Genomic DNA, 21,801 nt, shown 5'->3' with positions numbered 1-21,801 from the left:
TGAGATGTCATCAGTGATGTCACTGACCATGTAATGAGTGATGTAATATGTGACGTCAACAGCAGTGCATTGCGGGGGCGCGAGTTATAGTTAGCTGAACTAACTATAACAGGGGAATTTCAATGGGTTTGTACGAGTGAAATGTCCAGCTAACTAGAACACTTGAAAAACCTATGGTTTTTTCAGTGAATTTCTAAGGTTTTTTAAATGCTAATTCCTGACTATAACGTGGCTGAAACCTATGGTTATTCATTGAATTTCAAAGGTTTTTTAAATGCTAATTCCCAACTATAACGTGGCTGAAACCTATGGTTTTTTCAGTGAATTTCAAAGGTTTTGTAAATGATAATTTTTAAATGTATTAATTGTTATATTTTTTATATTAATTTACTACATTGTTTTAAAGTATTTATTTTTAGATACTTTTATTTTTTAAATTACATTACATATTTCTAATATAAATTGAAAAAAAGTTTTTAAAAATGTTAAAATTGTAATTTTTTTAAATTTAATATTTTTTTAATTTATATATATTTTATATAGCAGGCAATGATATCCTATGGAAGGAAATTCAGGTTACTGGTAAGTACAGTTAAATTTACTTTTCAGGAATAGTGGGCTGAAAGATGCAGCACTGAGGTCTCTCCTAATAACAGGTGAGTAAATCGGAATTCGTAGTTCGGCTGATTTTTGAGGAATTTTTAAAAGTTCCAAACCTCCACACTTAGTAAAATTTCCAAGTGACACCATTCAATGTTAGCCTATGGAAGGAAATTCAAGTTACTGTAAGTATGGTTAGAATTACTTTTCAGGATCAGTAGTGGGCTGAAAGATGCAGCACTGAGGTCTCTCCTGATAACAGGTGAGTAAATCGGAATTTGTAGTTCGGCTGATTTTACAGGAATATTTTGCTCAATAGTGAAGGAAGGGGCGGGCCTGAGGTAACGTGTGCAAACACGCCCTGTGGCGCGTTTTAGGTTGGGAAATTAATTCCTCTTCAATCCTGAGGTCCCCTGTGAGCCAACTAGCCCACCAAGTACCGCAAGTATGCGCCAGGGAGCTGTGTTGCAGGGAGGTGTTCAGAGGGAACGCCCCCTTTTTACAACATTCTGCAACACAGCTCCGTAACACAGCTCCGTGGCGCTTACTGGAGATACCTATTGGACTAGTTGCCCCCTAGAGGCTTCCTGCTCTCTCTTCCAAAAACCAAAGAAGTTTGGTATGGTAGGGTGGGAGCCGCGAGGTTCCCGCCCTACCATACCAAACAGCAGTGTCACTTGGCTGCCAACACTTCAAACCAGGAAGTGTTGGCAGCCATCTTGTGACTCAGCACCGAGGGAGAAAGAAAAAGGTGAGAGGAACATTAAAAAGAAGAAAAGGGGGCAAGGTAAAAACACCCTTACCACTAGACCTGGCCAGGGGGTCCCGCAGAGACCACCAGGGCCAAAAAAAGCATTTAAAGAAATTGGCCAGATTCTCGCACCCGCCTAGGGGGATTAATTCCCAGTTGCTAGTGAGGATCCCTGGGGGCAATCTAGCCCACCAGGAACCTCGAAGAGGACCTCAGGGAAGAAGTGGACTTCATCCCCCAAGAATCTCTGACAGAATATCGACAGACAGAATATCGACCTACAGCAACATCGACGCTGGAATATCGAAGGTAAGTATATCGACACCCTATCTACAACATGGTAAGTACAAACATTTCGAAACTAAAATATCGATGTTAAAAATATCGTAATTAAAAATATCGTTTTTTTCTGTAAAAAAAAAAAGTTAAATAAAGTAATTAATACTTATAAATAAATTAGACATATTTAAACATATTTATTCATGGTTAAAATTAATAAATAATACATATTTATTAATAAAATGTTAATTAAAAATAAACATACAATATGTAATATATACTTACTTAATAACAATATTTATTAATTATTTTAACTAATTATAAATTAATCACAAATACCATAAATTACAAATACAGCTACACACATAAAATAATAACATAAATAAAAATAATTAATTATATTTAATAAATAAATGAATGAAATATACTTTCAATATATTAAAAGTTAATTAAATACAACATTATCTAAAATAATACAAAAAATATTAAATACATAAATAAATAAAAATACTATTTAAAGTCCCCAAAAAAAAAAACTACATTAATGAAAACATTGGATAGCATAGAATGTAAAATTACTGTTCCCACTTCAGAAAATTAAACAGGGAAAGCATTAAATAGCATAGGGGTAAAAATTACTATTCCCACTCCAGAGAGTGCAACATTAGGGAAAGTGTTGGATAGCGGGTGGGTAAAAATTACTATTCCCACTCCAGTGAGTGCAACAGTAGGGAAAGCGTTGGATAGCATAAGGGTAAAAATTACTGTTCCAACTCCAGAGGGTGCAACAGTAGGGAAAGTATTGGATAGCGGGTGGGTAAAAATTAGTATTCCCACTCCAGAGGGTGCAACAGTAGGGAAATCGTTGGATAGCATAGGGGGAAAAATTACTATTCCCACTCCAGAGAGTGCAACAGTAGGGAAAACGTTGCATAGCGGGTGGGTAAAAATTACTATTGCCACTCCAGTAAGTGCAGCAGTAGGGAAAGCATTGGATAGCGTAAGGGTAAAAATTACTATTACAACTCCAGAGGGTGCAAGAGTAAGAAAGCGTTGGATAGCGTATGGGTAAAAATTACTATTCCAACTCCAGAGGGTGCAACAGTTGGGAAAGCGTTGGATAGCGTAAGGGTAAAAATTACTATTCCAACTCCAAAGGGTGCAACAGTAGGGAAAGTGTTGGATAGCGTAGGGATAAAAATTACCATTCCAACTCCAGAGGGTGTAACAGTAGGGAAAGCATTGGATAGCGTAGGAGTAAAAATTACAATTCCAAATCCAGAGGGTGCAACAGTAGGGAAAACGTTGCATAGCGGGTGGGTAAAAATTACTATTGCCACTCCAGTAAGTGCAGCAGTAGGGAAAGCATTGGATAGCGTAAGGGTAAAAATTACTATTACAACTCCAGAGGGTGCAAGAGTAAGAAAGCGTTGGATAGCGTAAGGGTAAAAATTACTATTCCAACTCCAGAGGGTGCAACAGTTGGGAAAGCGTTGGATAGCGTAAGGGTAAAAATTACTATTCCAACTCCAAAGGGTGCAACAGTAGGGAAAGTGTTGGATAGCGTAGGGATAAAAATTACCATTCCAACTCCAGAGGGTGTAACAGTAGGGAAAGCATTGGATAGCGTAGGAGTAAAAATTACAATTCCAAATCCAGAGGGTGCAACAGTAGGGAAAGCGTTGGATAGCGTAAAGGTAAAAATTACTATTCCAACTCCAGAGGGTGCAAAAGTAGGGAAAGCACTGGATAGCGAAGGGGGAAAAATTACTATTCCCACTACAGAGAGTGCAACAGTAGGGAAAACGTTGGATAGCGGGTGGGTAAAAATTACTCTTTACACTCCAGTGAATGCAACAGTAGGGAAAGCGTTGGATAGCGGCTGGGTAAAAAAACTATTCCAACTCCAAAGGGTGCAACAGTAGGGAAAGCGTTGGATAGCGTAGGGATAAAAGTTACTAGTCCAACTCCAGAGGGTGTAACAGTAGAGAAAGCGTTGAATAACGTAGGGGTTAAAATTACTATTCCAACTCGAGAGGGTGCAACAGTAGGGAAAGTGTTGGATAGCGTAGGGGTAAAAATTACTATTCCCACTCCAGAGAGTGCAACAGTAGAGAAAACGTTGAATAGCAGATGGGTAAAAATTACTATTCCCACTCCAGTGAGTGCAACAGTAGGGAAAGCGATGGATAGCGTGAGGGTAAAAATTACTATTCCAACTCCAGAGGGTGCAACAGTAGGGAAAGCATTAGATAGCGTAGGGGAAAAAATTACTATTCCAACTCCAAAGGGTGCAACAGTAGGGAAAGCGTTTGATAGCGTAGAATTTAAATTTTACAGACTTATAAATAATTTTTATATTTAAAATAATGTATAATTACATTTTTAAATAAATCTACATCATTTACAAACAATTAATAATTATGAAAAGCAATTACATTTGAATAATTAATTAACAATAAATTATCAACAAATACCAATTAATATTAATTATTAAATATTACTCACCAAATAATAAATATTAAAGAATTAAATAAATTTCATTACATAATATGATTTAAAATTAATTCACAATTATTAATTATTAAACAATATACCAAATAATATTTTTTTTTATAAAATATTACCAAATAATTGCAAATATTTTCCAATTAATAAGAAATAATTACCAATTAAAATATTAATTCCAATTAACAAATATTTACCTATTAAAAAATTAATTACCAATGTAAAAAAATATTTCCCAATTTAAAAAATGTGTTAACAATTAAAAACATTAATTACCAATTAAAACATAAATTATCAATTAATATAATTAATTGTCAATTAATAATTAATTTAAAATAAATTTATCCATAACAAAAAAATTATAAATCAATAATTAATTACAATTAAATTACTTACCACCCAATTCCCCTATAAACCCACAACCCACTACAGAAATGGAAACCAAATTAATAAAAAATAATTTATAATTCCTATAAATTAATAATTAATTTAGTATATTTAAATTACTTCCCACCCAATTCCCCTATAAACACACAACCCGCTCCGGTACTTAAACATAAAATGTACTTAAAAATAACATTAAATACAAATTAAAAAATGTATTTATCAATTAAAAAAATGAATTGACAATTAATAATTAATTAATCAATTAATATAAATAATTGCCAATTCATTATTGATTTATCAATTAAAATAAATAATTGCTAATTAATAATTAATTTAAAAACATACTTATCCATAAAAAAATGTCATTATTTTATTACAATTGAAATACTCCCACCCAATTACCCCATAAACCCACAACCCGCTACAGAAAACATACATTAATTAAAATGAATTTATAATTCTTAAAAATTCATAATTGATTTTGTATGTTTAAATTACTTCCCACCCTATTCCCCTATAAACCCACAACCCGCTCCGGTACTAAAACATAAAATGTACTTAAAAATAATATTATTAATATATAAAAATAATACACATATAATTAAAAAAAAAAACTTAACAAAAACATATTACACATACATAATTAAAAACATAAAAATAATACAAATATCGATATTAGTAACATCGAAATTAGTTACATCGATATATATGCTATCGATATTACTAACTTCGATATTACTTACATCGATATAAATAAATTCGATATTACTTACCTCAGGGTCGATATTCTGTCCAACGATATTCTTGACATCGAAATTCTGTATCTTCGATATTTGCAACACGATATTTGTGTAGGTCGACAATTAGAACTCGACATTTTGACTGTGTACCATCCCCAAGCAGCAGTGCCCCACAAGGCGCGTTTGCAGATTGGTGTAATAATGGGGCGTGGCCTTGTACCACTCTCAGCAATCCAGCTGTGTGGGGCTCACTGGAGGTACCTAGTGGGCTAGTTGGCCCCCAGGGACCCTCAGTATTCTTGGGGACTTAATCCCCTGACTTAGAACGCGTCAAGAGGCACGTTTGCACAGTGGTGGAGAAAGGGTGCGTGACCCGTAAAAAATCTTAGAAATTCACTGAAAAAAACATAGGTTTCAGCGACGTTATAGTTAAAAATTAGCATTTTAAAAACCTTATTTCTAACTATAACATCCCTAAACCCTATGTTTTTTTCTGTGAATGTCTAAGGTGTTTTAAATGCAAATTTCTAACTATAACGCCCCTAATACCCATGTTTTTTTCTGTGAATTATATATATATATATATATACATGCATCATTATTTCAGCCCACTGCAATAGTCCTTTCAAAGCACCATCCACATTTGTTCCCATTATTCCATGCGATGCTCTGGACATTTTTCATGAACGTGTCACAGAGGAGCTAAAATCTTTACATCGCAAAACCAAAAAAATTAAACATTAACCGAATCATACTAATACCCAGCAGTACTTTCAGCTCATGGAGAAACTAAAGAACAACGCTTCAGTTGTGATTAATAACTACGACAAGGTAGGCAACATTGTTCTATGGGACAAGGCACAATACAAGTTGGAAGCATTCAGACACCTTAATGCTTTGGACTGTTATGAGCTTTCGAATACGGCAGACGTCAGGAAAATCAGTAGGGAATATAAAGATGAGCTTAATATGTGGAAAAGAGAAGGGGTGATTACCAAAGATGAATTCACCTTTCTAAACAAAGAATATCCAACATTGCCCACTTTTTATCTTATTCCCAAAGTTCACAAACGTGTTGATCCAGTCCCAGGACGTCCTATTATAAATGTTGTAAAGAGGGGAGAGGTGTTGTGTCTGTGTCTCGAGCCCTGTTCATCATTCGTCCGGGCTCGAGCACAGCTATTCATTACATCTCCTGGCTCGAGCTCTGCTGTATTCTTGTGCTCGTGCGGGCGGTTTTAATGTGTTGGTTTGAACTGGGGTGGCATGGAAGGAAGTGCGGGCGGTCAGTGCTGGTGGGCGGCTGTGTCCGCATCTCGTCCATGAATAGGGGTTATGCCACAATAAATGCAAGTCTAAAGGATTATTGCCTACGTGTTTTTCATCTTAACAATTTAGACACCTGGTTTTGTATTATCTTCATGGGAAATGTAGCGGACTAATGTTTTCTTATGGCTGCTGCCGGTATAATGTGGATACAGAAATACATAATCCTCTCCTCCATATCCTTAATAGAAATGAAACGTTCCTTCACATTAGCTAGGACAGGGGCAGAAATAGGTCCCTGAATACCCCACCCTCTCTGTGAGCAACTGAGAACCTTTGTGCCTTTATGAAATGCGATGTTTCATGGAAATGTCGTACATTTTACAACCATTGTTAGACATACCCCATCCTTTGGTGCTACTACACTTTGTCATTTACATGAAATGCCACTGAAAGCATGATTATTTTCCACATATAAATGCTGAAACTAACTCACAAATTAGCGATAATGGGAGTACTGTAGGCTCCAGAATGAGGCAGCGGGTAATAACAAGTGAGTTCCTTGGCGTCCTCTTACATATATAAATAACAAAGAGTGCACATTATCCTTTTAAGGGAGACACAAATGGACAGAGGGAAATTCAAGAGGAAAACTTTCTTAAATCATTAGATTAAGAGGTAATTTCAGGTCTGAACTGAAGTAATAAAGAAAAACATTTAAATAGAGAAAGAAAATACAACTATCTTGTGGAGTACCAAGGAGTCATCATTTCTGTCATTTTTGTCAACTATACTGGTGACTGTAAAAATATATTTTAGGGAATTTCCATGTGCCCAATTTCTCAAACAATATTAGTAATATTTCACTTAACGGAAAACGAAGTGTGTTAAAATACAGTTCTACATATATAAGCACACACTGTTAAACTTACCAATGTTTGACTAAATAACGATAGCTGTTTCTGCCACTCATCAACACGAGCTTTTATGGGTCCCACATATCTCGAGGAGGCGATAGTTGATATGTTTATTGTGCTGTCATCAAGAAGAACCTAGAATACAAAATAGTGTTCTGATGGAAATATGTTCTATGACGTTCAAACCAAAAGAGTAATTCTAAAATAATTGAAACACATAAAATATTGCAATATAAATTAGAAAAAAGCTGGCTAAATATGTCTTGCTTCATGCTAGCAAAGACACACATTTTTGGAATAACTGACAACAATAACCGGTCGTAAAGCATTGAAGTAAAAATGTGTATTTTATAACAATAAACTAGTTTCCATACATCGGTTCTATCCACGACTTTGATTAATTAGTTTGCAGTCCTATGGAATCCCAAAAGACCATTAACCCCTCTAACAGTCTCTGGAGTTGGTCTCTACATGAGAATCCAGTCATATGCGTGAATTAATACCGGATTAGCTCTTGACCCTGCCCTTTGTGGATCAGCCACAATCTCTCCTAGATGTTTCTCCAAATCATTGATGTAAATGCTAAACAAAAATGAGGCAAGTACACAGCTTTGAAGTACTCCCTTCCTGATGTTAATTGAAGGGGGTACATTCCCCATTTGGGCCATACCTAACACAGCCTACAACGTCCTCATGCAGTTGACTTAGGACATACACTATTCCTGCCTCCAACTCCAAGTCCAGCAATTTAGACCAGTGCTTGCCTCTGTCAACATTGATGAGTGAAGAACTTAGGTCCATGAAAGGCAAGGCATAGATGTCCCCTCTTAGCCCTTTCATACTTGCTATGCAATTGTCTTATCTAATTGCCTGAGTCTGCAAATGCTCCAGTATAATCCTGCCCAACACTTCCGCTGTACTGTCTATAAGTGAAATTGGGCGGTAGCTTTTGGGGTCCCCTCGATTGCCCTTTTTGAATATGGGCACTATGAATGTATTTGACAAGGATTTGGGGGCCACAGATGATTGTACTATTTAAGGTGTGAACCAGTATAGAGGCTCTGCTATTCTTAAAAAGGTCAATTGGCACCCAACCAGTTCCTGGTGCTTTATTTTTTTGGCATCTAGTCATAGCTGTGCTAACTTTGTCTAGTCTGATGGCCAGAAAGGGGCCTATCCCTAGATCCAAATTTAAGTTGACGCTTGGTAGACCTTGATTTGTGTAACAAGTGACATTAAATACCTGTGTAAAATGTATCAACCAGGCTGAACATTGAATAGGGTTGTCAGTACTGCTATTATAGCCACTTACAAAGTATGGGGATTGTACTACTTTCCATAACATTTTTGTGTCTTTTTCCTCACAAGCCCTCTCCAGCAGCTCACAGGCTTCCTTTCCTATGATCACTTTCCTAGCCTCAAGCATGACCTTGTAAGAATGTCTACAAGATCATATAATCTGGGTGTCCGAGGGGGAGCATTTCTTTAGCTGTTTATGTGCTCTAGAACATGGGCTGTCAAACCACTTGATGGCCTTTATCGGGCGGTGAGGTGTAGGAGTTGTTAACAACGCAGAGATTTGCCTACATAATCCTGGGAATACCTCACAGTGGCGTAGCAAGGTCAGGTGGTACCCAGTGCGGAACATTTCTTGTCATCTCTGGCTTAACGTACGAATACAAACAAATAGCATGTATCATAACGTTTACTTTACTTACCAAACTCAATATCATAGAGAAGTACAAGATCACAATGACTCAGTGAACTAAAAGAAGTCACAGAAATAAATTCAGCAGAGCACTTACAAGATTCAGTAATAATGCACAACTAACTCCACAGAATAACATGGGGTGACTGACCGGCACGGCAGCGGATAAGATTGGTTGTGGGTTAAGTGATGATGAGTCACAGATTGTTTACATCTCACTCGAGTACAAACTGCAGAGACAGACTTTGGCAGAAAGAAACACCCCCTCCCCTTCCTTATCCATACGCTCTCAACTACACAGCATTGAGTTTAGCCGCGTTACATTGCTTTTGTTGACTGAACTAAAAGGTTTCAATACGTTTTATGTTGACTTGTTGAGGGAAATTAATTGTCAGACGAAGTAGTTAAACTCATTTGAAATAATAATATTTATTCAAAAAAAGTGTTGTGAGCCCCCAAAAATTTTTTATTTTTAAAAACACATATTTTTGCTATTTTGTCATCCCCCTCAGTGATGACACCCGGGGAGACCCGCACCCACTGCACCCCCATTCCTACGCCACTGATGCCTCCACTATGTTTGAAGGATTAGCATCGTAATTCAAACAAGTTGCTATTTTTCTCCCACTGCTCCCCAACAGATGTCTCAAAAGCCCCCCTGTTTTAACCTCAACCCACTTGCGCTTGAGTCCCTGGTTTTTAGAATACTCCGCACTGCGAGCGATATGAATTGGTGCGGGGTTGTTAATCCTAAATTCAAGTAAAGAGCTTGTAATCACTATTATCATAAGGTAAAATAGCTTAATTTACAATTTTCTTTCTTATCTTCATTGGGACTGCAGTAAAATCAATTAGGATGCCAGAACCTCTCCCTGTAAATGAAACTTGTCCGTCAGTGACATCACTTGCCAAATCGATTGTAAGCAGTAGAATATGGCTTAGCAAAAGGGTGTCTAGAGCAGTGCCACAAGGGCTGTGATGAAAGTGCGAGGGATCCGATGAATCAGCCTCCCACAATCGGCATACTGCACCAACACAGGCAGTACAATCACTGTGAGTGCAGACTTAAATTGCAGAGGTTGAGCTCTGGTGTTTTGCACACATGGGGTGTGCCGCTGTTTTGTGACTCACACGTGTTCCTCTATTTGTTTTTCTCTCTGTGTTGTGGAGGCGTGAGATAACAGGAAGTCGTCACCAGGAAGGGCTATGACAGAAAGGATCTCTTTCACTCGGTTCAAGCTTTGCAGGTGGATGAATAACAGGATGCAGAACAGGAGCATGCAGAACAGGAGCACGGCAGACTGGAAGAGCATGCAGAACATGACAAAATGGCACCCACGGTATGGGCCCCAACTGTTAAATAATGGGGAGTGAACCTACATGCAGAGAATATCTACTACATTCACCCTGAACATAAGCATGCATACATGTGCAGAATGGTCGATGACCAACAAACCAGAGATTCCCCCGCAACCCAAACAAGTCAAGTCAAGTCAAGTCAAAGAATTTATATAGCGCACTACATACCCAGAGGGTCTCAAGGCGCTTAGGGAGGGGAGGAGGATTACTTGTCAAATATCCCCGTTTTAAGTTGCTTTCTGAATGCTAGGTGGTTCTGGGTAAGGCGAAGGTAAGTGGGGAGTGAGTTCCATGTTTTAGCTGCCAGGTATGAGAAGGATCTACCTCCCATGGTGGTCTTATTGATGCGAGGTACAGTGGCGAGGGCTAGGCTGGAAGAGCGTAGTTGGCGGGAGGGGGTGTAGAAGGACAGTCGTGAGTTGAGGCATTCTGGTCCGATATCGTAGAGTGATTTGTGTGCGTGGGTTAGAAGTCGGAAAGCGATCCTCTTATTGACGGGTAGCCAGTGGAGGTTTTTCAGGTGATCAGAGATGTGTTCGTTACGCGGGATGTCTAATATGATCCTGGCTGAGGCGTTTTGGATTCGTTGGAGTTTTTTCTGGAGTTTAGCGGTAGTACCTGCGTAGAGGGTGTTTCCGTAGTCCAGTCGGCTCGTGACCAGAGCATGGGTGACTGTTTTTCTTGTTTCGGTGGGGATCCAGCGAAATGTTTTTTTGAGCATGCGAAGAATGTTGAAGCAGGATGAGGAGACGGCGCTGACTTGTCTGTTCATTGAAAGTGAAGAATCCAGGATAACGCCTAGGTTCCGTGCGTGGTCTGTCGGGATGGGTGCTTTTCCAAGGGCTTCCGGCCACCAAGAGTCGTCCCATGCAGAGGGGGATGTGCCTAAGATGAGGACTTCTGTTTTATCTGAGTTCAGTTTCAGGCGGCTGTGTTTCATCCATTCGGCAACTTCTTTCATTCCTTCGTGTAGGTTAGTTTTGGCGGTGCTGGGGTCATTGGTGAGAGAAAGGATCAGTTGAGTGTCATCCGCGTAAGAGATGATGTTGAGGTTGTGTTGGCGGGCGATGGCCGCGAGGGGGCTCATGTATACGTTGAAGAGGGTGGGACTGAGTGAGGATCCTTGTGGTACGCCACAGATGACTTCAGTGGCCTCGGACTTGAATGGTGGAAGGCGGACTCTCTGGGTTCTTCCGGTGAGGAACGAGGTGATCCATTCAAGTGCTTTTCCTTGTATTCCGATGTTTCTGAGGCGTTGTAAAAGGGTGCTGTGGCAGACTGTGTCGAAGGCTGCAGAGAGGTCGAGGAGGATGAGGGCGACTGTGTCTCCATTGTCCAGTAGAGTTCGAATGTCGTCTGTTGCTGCGATGAGGGCGGTCTCAGTGCTGTGTTTTGCTCGGAAGCCAGACTGTGAGGAGTCGAGAGATTTGTTGGCTTCGAGGAAGGCGGCGAGCTGGTTGTTGACCGCTTTCTCGATGACTTTGGCCGGGAAAGGAAGGAGCGAGATGGGGCGGTAATTTTTGAGTTCGGTGGGGTCCGCTGTGGGTTTTTTCAGAAGGGCGGTGAGTTCAGCGTGTTTCCAGCTTTCCGGGAAGGTGGCGGAGTTGAAGGAGCAGTTGATGACGTCTCGGAGGTGCGGTGCTATGACGGAGTCTGCTTTGTTGAAGATGTGGTGAGGACATGGGTCTGTGGGAGAACCTGAGTGGATGGAGTTCATCAGGCGGATGGTGTCCTCAGTGGAGATTGGGTTCCAGTCGTTAAGGGTGTTCCAGGGGGGAGAATGTTCAGCATAAGGTTGGGTGGGTTGGTCTCCGGGTTGGTTGTCGAAGCTGTTGTGGATGTCTGCAATTTTGTTGTGGAAGAATAAAGCCAGGGAGTCGCAGAGGGCTTGAGAAGGGGTGATGTCGTTGGAGTTGGCCGAGGGATTGGTAAATTCCTTGACGATGTTGAAAAGTTCCTTGCTGTTGTGAGCGTTGTTGTCTAGTCGATCTTTGAATGCTGATTTCTTGGCCTTTCGGATTAGTTGGTGGTGTGTGCGGGTGGCGTTTTTGAAGGCGTCCTTGGTGCTAGTGGTTGGGTCTTTTTTCCAGGCCTTTTCAGGGGAGCGGCAGAGTTTCTTGGACTTCTTAAGATCATCGTTGAACCATGAGGCCTTCTTGCTGCCAGGTTTGCTTTGACGTTTTTTCAGTGGTGCTAGGATGTCGGCGCTGTTGGATAACCATAGGGTGAAGTTGGTGGCGGCTTGGTCTGGGTTAGAAGAGTGGGCTGGGGTGTTTAGAAGGAGCGATGAGGAGATTTGGTCGATGGTGATTTTGTTCCAGTTTCTTTGCAGAGTTGGTTGGGGGTGGTTGATGGGTTTCGGTTTGTTGTAGGTGAAGTGAACACAGCTGTGGTCAGTCCAGAGGAGATCCGTAGTGTGGCTGAAGGAGACATGGTTGCTGGAGGTGAAGATAGGGTCGAGTGTGTGACCTGCGATGTGGGTGGGGGAAGTGACCAGTTGTTTAAGTCTGAGGTTGGCGAGGTTGTCCAAGAGGGTGGTGGTGTTGCGGTCGTTGTTCTTTTCAAGGTGAAAGTTGAGGTCTCCCAGAAGGATGTAATCTTTGGAGGGGAGCGCGTGTGGAGTGATGAAGTCCGTGATGTCTTCACTGAATTTTGCGCGGGGTCCTGGTGGTCTGTAGAGGAGGGTGCCTCTGAGTTTGGTCTTGGGGTCGATGTGGATCTGGAAGTGAAGGTGTTCAGAGTTGGCGAGATTGACGTCAGAGCTGGTTGAGATGTGGATAGATTTTTTATGGACGATAGCGATTCCTCCTCCTGTGTGGCCGGTACGGTCCTTGCGTGTGATCTTATAGTCTTCAGGGATGGCAATGGTGATGTCTGGGGCGGAGGAAGCGTTCATCCATGTTTCTGTTAGGAAGGCGACGTCTGGAGAGATGGTGTCTAGTAGATTCCATAGGTCAATGGCGTGCCTGTGGACCGATCGGGTGTTGAGAAGGATGCATTGTAGGTGGTTGGAGTCGGGAATCTGAGGTGTGATCGTAGCGGAGTTGGTGACGGTACCGATGAATTTGCAGGAGTAGCATGAGAAGGGTCCATGGGTGTGTCCAGGAGCGGCTTGGACGCAGTTGGGGGAACGGCCGGGGTTGAGGGCTAGGAGGGTGGTGGCATCGTAGGTAATGCGGGAGGGCTGGGCAGCGCGAGGGGCAGGGGGTCTGGCGCTGGGCGCGGTCCAGGCGCGGACGGGCGTAGACGGGCTTACCTTTGGCGCACCTTCGGCGCGGATTGGGCGCGGTCGCTGCGCGTGGACGCTGCGCGCGGTTGTGACGGTCATATATGGAAGTGGGAAGGGGGAGGGGCGAGGGCGGCTCAGCTGGGAGGCGGGGCGGGCTCTAGTGACCGCAAACGGAGCACAACAACAACAGCAACAAAATGGAGGGGGGAGCAGAGCAGGGCGCCGGGGGATATCGCGCAATGGACTACAGGTCAGAAATGAACAAAGTTATCACAGTGCAGCGAGCGCTATGAACAGCAGCACACAATTAATCTAGTTAAACACAGTTAAGCTCAATGCAGCGAGCGCTATGAACAGCAGGACACAATTAATCTAGTTAAACACAGTTAAGCACAATGCAGCGAGCGCTATGAATAGCAGGACCCAAATGATCAAGTTAATCACAGTTGGGCACAATGCAGCGTAGTGTACGATACCGTGTCTCGGCAGAGAGACAGGGGAGCGACCACTCAGCGCAGGAGCGACGAGGGATCACAGCGCCTCAAGGTCCGGGAGCGCTGTAGATAGATAGTGGGAGGGCGGCTCAGCTGGGAGGCGGGGCGGGCTCTAGTGACCGCAAACGGAGCACAACAACAACAGCAACAAAATGGAGAGGGGAGCAGAGCAGGGCGCCGGGGGATATCGCGCAATGGACTACAGGTCAGAAATGAACAAAGTTATCACAGTGCAGCGAGCGCTATGAACAGCAGCACACAATTAATCTAGTTAAACACAGTTAAGCTCAATGCAGCGAGCGCTATGAACAGCAGGACACAATTAATCTAGTTAAACACAGTTAAGCTCAATGCAGCGAGCGCTATGAACAGCAGGACACAATTAATCTAGTTAAACACAGTTAAGCACAATGCAGCGAGTGCTATGAATAGCAGGACCCAAATGATCAAGTTAATCACAGTTGGGCACAATGCAGCATAGTGTACGATACCGTGTCTCGGCAGAGAGACAGGGGAGCGACCACTCAGCGCAGGAGTCCACCCAAGGGCTTGCAGGCTCATCGGCCCACATGCCAGCAAGAGCACTGCAGCTGGTCAGCGAGCTGACAGGCACGGCCACATCAGCCCCCAGATATAAGATACGGCTCACTAGACTCAACAATTACTTTTGAGCGACAAGAGAAACCAACACAACTGTGAAGCGAACTCTTCTGCAGGCGAGGAGGTCTACAAATACCCTGAAAATCTCCCCAGCATGGGGTAGATCATTACTCTAAAGAGGACCTTATTGCTCTCACGCACTCTGACATCACCAATTCAACCGAGACTCCAAACGATTCAAGCTGCAGCAAACGTGCCAGCGAGATTGTGAAACAATAGACCGCTTTTTATGCCCATCTCTGTGAAATGGAAAGCACCCGCAGTGACCATGAACCCCCCAAAACAAGGTAGGACTTCACAACCTATACTACGGCATTGTAAACATATCTGCCATCCTGGAGTTTCAGCAAAAGAATGCAATATACGTTCATACAGTTATATCTTGTAAACAGTTGGATTCAAACTTATCACTAATAATTCATATGTGAATCTACAATTCTACCTATGGTTAGATTATGATAAAACTGCAATGTCCATTTGTAGAATAACTATTACAACAGTACATGCATGAGATAGCAAAATTATAAATACATGGCTTGATCAAAAAAACTCACAATGCAAACCTCATGCGGGCCGTTATGTAACTGGTATAAGCCATGAGATTAGAGTTGGTACGTACCCAACCTTAGACCAATAAAGTTTAGTGTGTTATATACCACAATCGAAAAACAAGCTATTTTCTCCCATATTTGTGCACTCTATGGTGTCAACAGAAAATTTCGGAACCTCTTCAATGTCAGCAAAGACTCGACAATGCCCACTGACCATAAAATGCTGGACCGTTACTGATGGTGTACGCTCTTCCATTACCAAACCCCTAACGCAACATCCAGGATGCACTGAGATGTGGGAGTGAGGCGCACTGACTCTCCATGGGGTTCTTCCCAAGTGTGAGCATGGATATACCCACTCACTGGCAGTGACTGACAGCAAGAGCCTCCATTTTTCATCACCATCCATTGTCTGATGGACCGAATCCTCATAGCTTTAGCTGTGTGCACGATAGGCGCAGCGGCAGGTGCACACATTCTTCAGTGCTCCACAAGAATTTCGTACCTTTTCTTTATTTGGAGACTCCCAACACTGCAAGCATTTGGCCTACCAATGCAGGAGCTAGTCTTCCACATGTGTGGTTCGCAAATTGCCCCTTCTTTGTCCTTAACACCTCCTTTCTCCTGGCTAGTCGGTGCACTTACTGAGAGGCTGGTGACACTCTAGACCCCTGACCTCACTGTGGCTAGCATGGCAGTGTCGTGTTGACATGAGACTGTACAGCAGGAGGGTAAGTACTGCCGACTCAAGTTCAAAGTTTGACATAACACCTAAATTAATAGATTGTCACCAAGCGCGCAAGAGGACAGCATATATCTTTTCTGGGAAGACATCTCAGAGAAAATGGAAAGATATCTCCAAGCAGCAAAGCCCTTTCAGTCTGGAGCTCTTTCAAGTTTCTGTATGGTGTACTTGACGTAAGGGTCTGCCCAATGGCGTAGCCATGGGGGTGGGGAGAGGGCTGTCCCAGGCGGCAGGCGCAGAGGCCACCCCCGGTGGCCTAAGGCTTAGCAATCCACTGCGGCTGCTTCTGTCCTTAGCACTATCTGCGCACCATCTTTTCATTCCTGTTTGCAACACAAGAGTAAAATTGATTAACAAAAATGAATAAGCTAAGTACATTGGTGAATTATTGCACCCGCTTTTGCTATCTTTGTATAACTTTAAAGTACCAAGTCTGTGTGTAACCGGTAAGTATGACTGTAAATTCCCAGAACCTCGACTCGGCCCTTGTGTCTTAAGCCCATAACCAAAACATGAGTATCGCTAATTATGTAAAAGCAACACTTGTTTTTTACAGCACAATGGAACTATTAGACTGCGGCAGGAAAAGCAGCATTATAACACCACAATTAAAAGTGCTGTATAAAAAGTACACACTTAAAAGATGAGCAACTCAGTGTGATTTTTAACACTGTAAATATAGTAGGAGGGCGGGTGGGTACATTAAAACTTGACACAGATAAATAAATGTGTCAGATGTCGATATGGAGCAATCAACCTTGTTTATCTGTCTGTGGTTGAAAATAAATGAGTTGACGACAGAAACAGCCATTATCTACTGAGCGCGAATGCATAACTCTTGCAGTATGCGCTATACATCATGCTTACTCCAAGACAGAGCAAGTCTGGTAACACAGCCTAGCAGATACCGCTGTGCAGCCTGGAAGTCTCAATTCACACTTCACTTGTTTGATTAAGGTTTTTTGTTTCTGAGATCGATAATTGGCTTGAGTTGCAATAACCCACATTACTTGTGGTTCTGTTATGATACAGCGGAGAAAGTAAACAAGCTTGCTGCCCTCGCGCTGGCAACAGGGGGGAGGGGGACAGGAGGGGGCCTGGCCTGTTTCCCTTACGGGAACTAGCGCTGACACCATATGTTTGCAAGTTAAATACAAACATATGGTGTCAGCGCTCGAGCCCGCAAGGGAATAGCCACACTTGCACGCATTGCCATTGAAGGCAATGGAACGCATGCAGAGTTGTGGCTTAAAAAGGGGACCAATGGCATTAGGTCTCCTCCTATGCAGCGCATGCGCGTTGCATAGGTCGAGACCTAAACACACACAGTTGAACCAGCAAGGTGATGCTTCTTACTTGCTGCACCAAAAAGAATGGATGCATGAGATTTCCTGTTAACCATAGAAATAGTTCCAGCGTTGTTTTCCGCTGGCTCAAAAAACTGGAGCCCAAGGGGGGTGGCCCAGCCCAGCCTCGGTCAGCTGCGGATGGATGGAGATGGGTATGCCCTTGGCACAGGCTGGGCCCAGGCACGACCCACGCGCATCCCACACAGCAGGAGTACTGAAAGACCTTTATGCGCCCGTTGGCGCTCTGGAAGAAGGCAGGTGGCTCCAGGCGCAAGGAACACTGGAACCCGTAGTCCGGGGCAATGAGAAGGGCATCCCATGCAGCGGAAGTGCTGGTAGCCCTTTATGCACCCATTGGCATGCTGAGAGCAGGCAGGCGGCTCTGGCCGCAAGAAACACTGGAGCTTGTAGTCCGGGAAGATGAGAAGGGCGTCTCGTGCAGCAGGAGTGATGGAAGCCCTTTATGCGACTTTTGGCATGCTGAAAGCAGGCAGGCAGCTCCGGACGAAAAGAACACTGGAGCTTGTAGTCCAGGCGATGAGAAGGGCTTCCCCTGCAGCAGGAGTGCTGGAATTCCTTTATGCGCCTGTTGGCATGATGAAAGCAGGCAGGCTGCTCAGGCCGCAAAGAACACTGGAGCCCATAGTCCTACGTCGGTGGTTCCCAAACTGTGCGCCGCGGCACCCCCAGTGCGCTGTCATGAGCAGCCAGGGGCGCATCGCTCACGTTAGGAAAATCAAGCTAATTGCAGCTGATTTCTTTAACGAGCTCGGTGGAGACTGCCTTTTTACACTAAAAATAATGCAGGTGATAACCGGTGTAATATGTAGGTTGGGCAGAAGATCGGCATGGCATTTGATTATCATTAATTATTAATCAAATGCCATGCCGATCCTCTGCCCAACCTCCGTTTTACACCTGTATCACCTGCATTATTTTTAGTGCAAAAAAGCAGGCTCACTCAGCTTGTGCCTTCATGGGACCTCAGCGGCAGGAGAAATTCATACCCAGCGAGGTAGACCGAAAAGACTCACCCCTCTGCACCCTGCCAACATGGCGCCTTAAAGCTTTCTTGCGCCCTGGTGATCCACTAAAGGGAAACTAGCATTGGAAAAGCAAATAGGTCTTCCATTTGAGAAGTAACGGTTTTGCCAATGCTTTTTGGCAATGTTGTACAGAATCTACAAAAAGCCTTTTTTGCCAGTGTTGTGCAGCAAAGGCCAAATTAAAACAAAAAATAAAACTTGTCCTGGTGTGTCCAAGGCATATTGCCTAATAAGCTTATGAATTAATAAGGGAATTTCTAAAGCACACAGCTACTATGAGTGTGTCCCGGCGCTATGGCAGACGGCCAAACAGGAGTATATCAACCAACCTCCAGTTAGAACAAATGTGTTTTCAATTGCTTTCAAAATAAGTTGTTCTCTAGGATGCATCAGAGTGGAAGAGGGAGCTCATTCCACTACTTGGCTGCCAGACCCGAGCAGGCTGAACTGCTCCACTTCTTTCATTTGGTGTAGCGAATAGCCAGTAACTGCACAGAATGCGAGCAGAAAGGTCTTTTAGGACAGTATTTGACAATCCCGTTGGACACGTATTTATGACCAGCCTAGTAAAAGGCAGAATGTGCCACAGTCAATGCTTTAAAATGCCATGCCAATCTTCTGCCCAACCTCCGTTTTACACCTGTATCACCCGCATTATTTTTAGTGTAAAAAGGCAGACTTCATGGAGCTCGTTAAAGACTCAGAAAGCGGGCATGATGTCCCCCCCCCCCCAGATCCTAACAGCTTACAGATGCACATTTGTCTCCCCTTGCATTTATCGGAAATAACCTGGTAGAAGAAGTTTTGTATGTTAAGATTGAGCAGCACGTATTGTAATCCTATTCTAACATGATGTTTGTTACTTGACTTAATATGCCAAATATTTTTCAGACTCAGCTTGTGGCAGACTGTTAGAGCCCACTCTTGACTCCCCTCTAGCTCAGCCCTCTGTGTTAATTTGTTGTCTCACTCTCCTCTACTCTGAAGACACACTGTCATCTGAATGCAGCCTCAGGTCTGAGAACCCACTGACCTCTGCCTGAGGACTCCTCGATATTCATTATGCTTCCACAAGGCTCTGCTGCTTCAGCTCTGAGGACACACTGTCCTCTGTTTGACTGCAGCCTCAAGTCTGAGGCCTCCTCGCCACATGTCTTGCTTCCACAAGGCCCTGCTGTCTCAGCTCTGAGATCCCACTGACGTCTGTCTGTGGCCTCCTCGGTACTTGTCATACTCCCACAAAGCCCTGAGTCTCAATTTTGATGACACACTGTCCTCTGTTTGACTGCTACCTCAGGTCTGAAAGCCACTGACCTCTGTCTGAGACCTACTCAGTGCATGTCATGCTTCCATGTGGCCCTGCTGCCTCATTGCTGTGTACATGCTGTCCTCTGTCTCGTGCACCTAAAGAGCTTCCAATGGTTGCCTCAGAACACCAGATGGACCTTCATGCAAGGACTCATCACCAGCAGGCTGGACCACTGCAACACTATCTGTGCCGGAATCTCTAAACAACTCCTTCACAGACTCCAGACCATCCAGAACACTGCTGCAAGACTCAAACTCAACTTCCGAGGCCGCACCCACATCCCACTGTACCTCAAGAAGCTTCACTGGCTCCCTATTTACAAACACAGCCAAATAAAATTTTTTACAAACACTTACAAAGCCCTACACAACACATTAACAGAATGTGTATTGTTTCTCACTTAACAAGTTTTTATTAAACAACTGTTATATTTTTGTTTTGTTACAAATATGATTATCCCCTTCGATGCTGGTGACGGAACCATTCCGTCATCAGTCACGGTTGAGCTGTGCTGATGACGGAATGGTTCCGTCACGACCACACCCAGTCATAAAATTGCAGCACAGCAGGAAAATTCCTGTAGCAGCGATGTGGTTATAATACCTTCATTCTTCGTTGCATCCCAATTAATTTACGGAAGACAACAGGAAGAACTCCCGAGGTCGGGCTTACATCCCCTCCCACCAGCCCACCTGTAAGAAAATGGGGAGCCACGGTCAACTGCCAATTAGGTCAAGGGAGCCACAGGTCAAAAAAGTTTGGGAACCACCGTCCTAGGTGATGAGAAGGGCGTCCGGCACAGCGTAAGTACTGGAAGTCCTTCATGCGCCCATTGGGGCACTGAAAGCAGGCAGGCAGCTCCGGCCGAAGAAACAATGGAGCCCGTAGTACCCGGCGATGAGAAGGGTGTCTTCATTTGGAGCAGGCTTCTCCATTGAGTAGCTCATGAGCTACTGGTAGCTCTCCAGCTACATAGGCGTAGCTCTCCTGTGTCCAATCCAGCCTACTAAATTAGAAACTTTTGCCTGGACTGAATTAATATATGTATAACAAAATTGAAAAATGTCTATTCGAAACGCAAATGTGAATATTTTCAGAACTGATAGTTGAATTTCAAAAATATATTTAAAGCTGATATTTGAATGATATATTATGTGGCATTGGATAGGTTTATTACCGATATTACAATTATCTCGGTGCCAAGCGCATTAAAGCTATGGCTCATATATACTACCCACATAAAGGGATTCCAAATTGACAAAGTCTTTTTTTGTTTTTTTTGTTTTTTACGTTACTGCGGGCAAAGCTGCAAGAAGCACAGGTTATCTATCACTTGGGGTCATTTTACATAGGGCGGCTACTAATGTCATCTTGTCTGAAAGTAGCTCTCATAAGAGAAACGGTTGGAGACCCTTGATCTGCCACATTGCCGTACAGGAGAACCTCAGCATTGGGCTGTAAATAGTGGCGCTGCAGAAATCAAGTAGTGTGCACATTACCAATCCCTTTCACATATTTGCTAGGGACTCCCAACACTTTGAGCATATACCATGGTTTTAATTGTTACAGAAGGCATTGGGGTAAATGTATGCAGCTATGTTTATGTAATGTGGGATGTCACCACTGGTGTCAACAATTTTAACATTAATGAAGTCAGATGTGAGGTTTGAAGTCCTGAACAGAAAAGATACAGGGATAGAACCGGTTGTAAAATTGCACATCTAACTTAACAAATTGCTAAACCTTTTTGGTGAGTTTAATTCATGTATGTGCTTCAATTGTATTATAAAGCGGTGACTTATGAACAGCGTCTACTTGACTGTGCAGATGAAAGTGATGAGGGCAGTTTTAGGGATATCCCATCCTAATTCTGAATGATGCACAACTGAATGTCCTAAAATGG

At 43.0% G+C, this 21,801-nt stretch overlaps 1 protein-coding gene across 1 annotated transcript in view; it reads right to left on the bottom strand.

Annotated features, from left to right (window-relative positions):
• Positions 1-21,801, bottom strand: part of DNAH6 (dynein axonemal heavy chain 6) — a 2,460,712-nt gene that overhangs the window by 1,773,353 nt on the left and 665,558 nt on the right. Inside the window, exon 21 of the mRNA XM_086961829.1 lies at positions 7,464-7,583. Coding sequence (XP_086817955.1) covers positions 7,464-7,583 — 120 coding nt within the window. The remainder of the gene's footprint in view (positions 1-7,463; positions 7,584-21,801) is intronic.

Source organism: Lissotriton vulgaris, chromosome 3_1, assembly GCF_964263255.1.
Source record: "Lissotriton vulgaris chromosome 3_1, aLisVul1.2, whole genome shotgun sequence".
In the NCBI taxonomy this organism is placed as follows: Eukaryota; Metazoa; Chordata; class Amphibia; order Caudata; family Salamandridae; genus Lissotriton; species Lissotriton vulgaris.
Note: the sequence above shows the minus strand (reverse complement) of the source record. Positions and strands in the feature narration are given on the sequence as shown.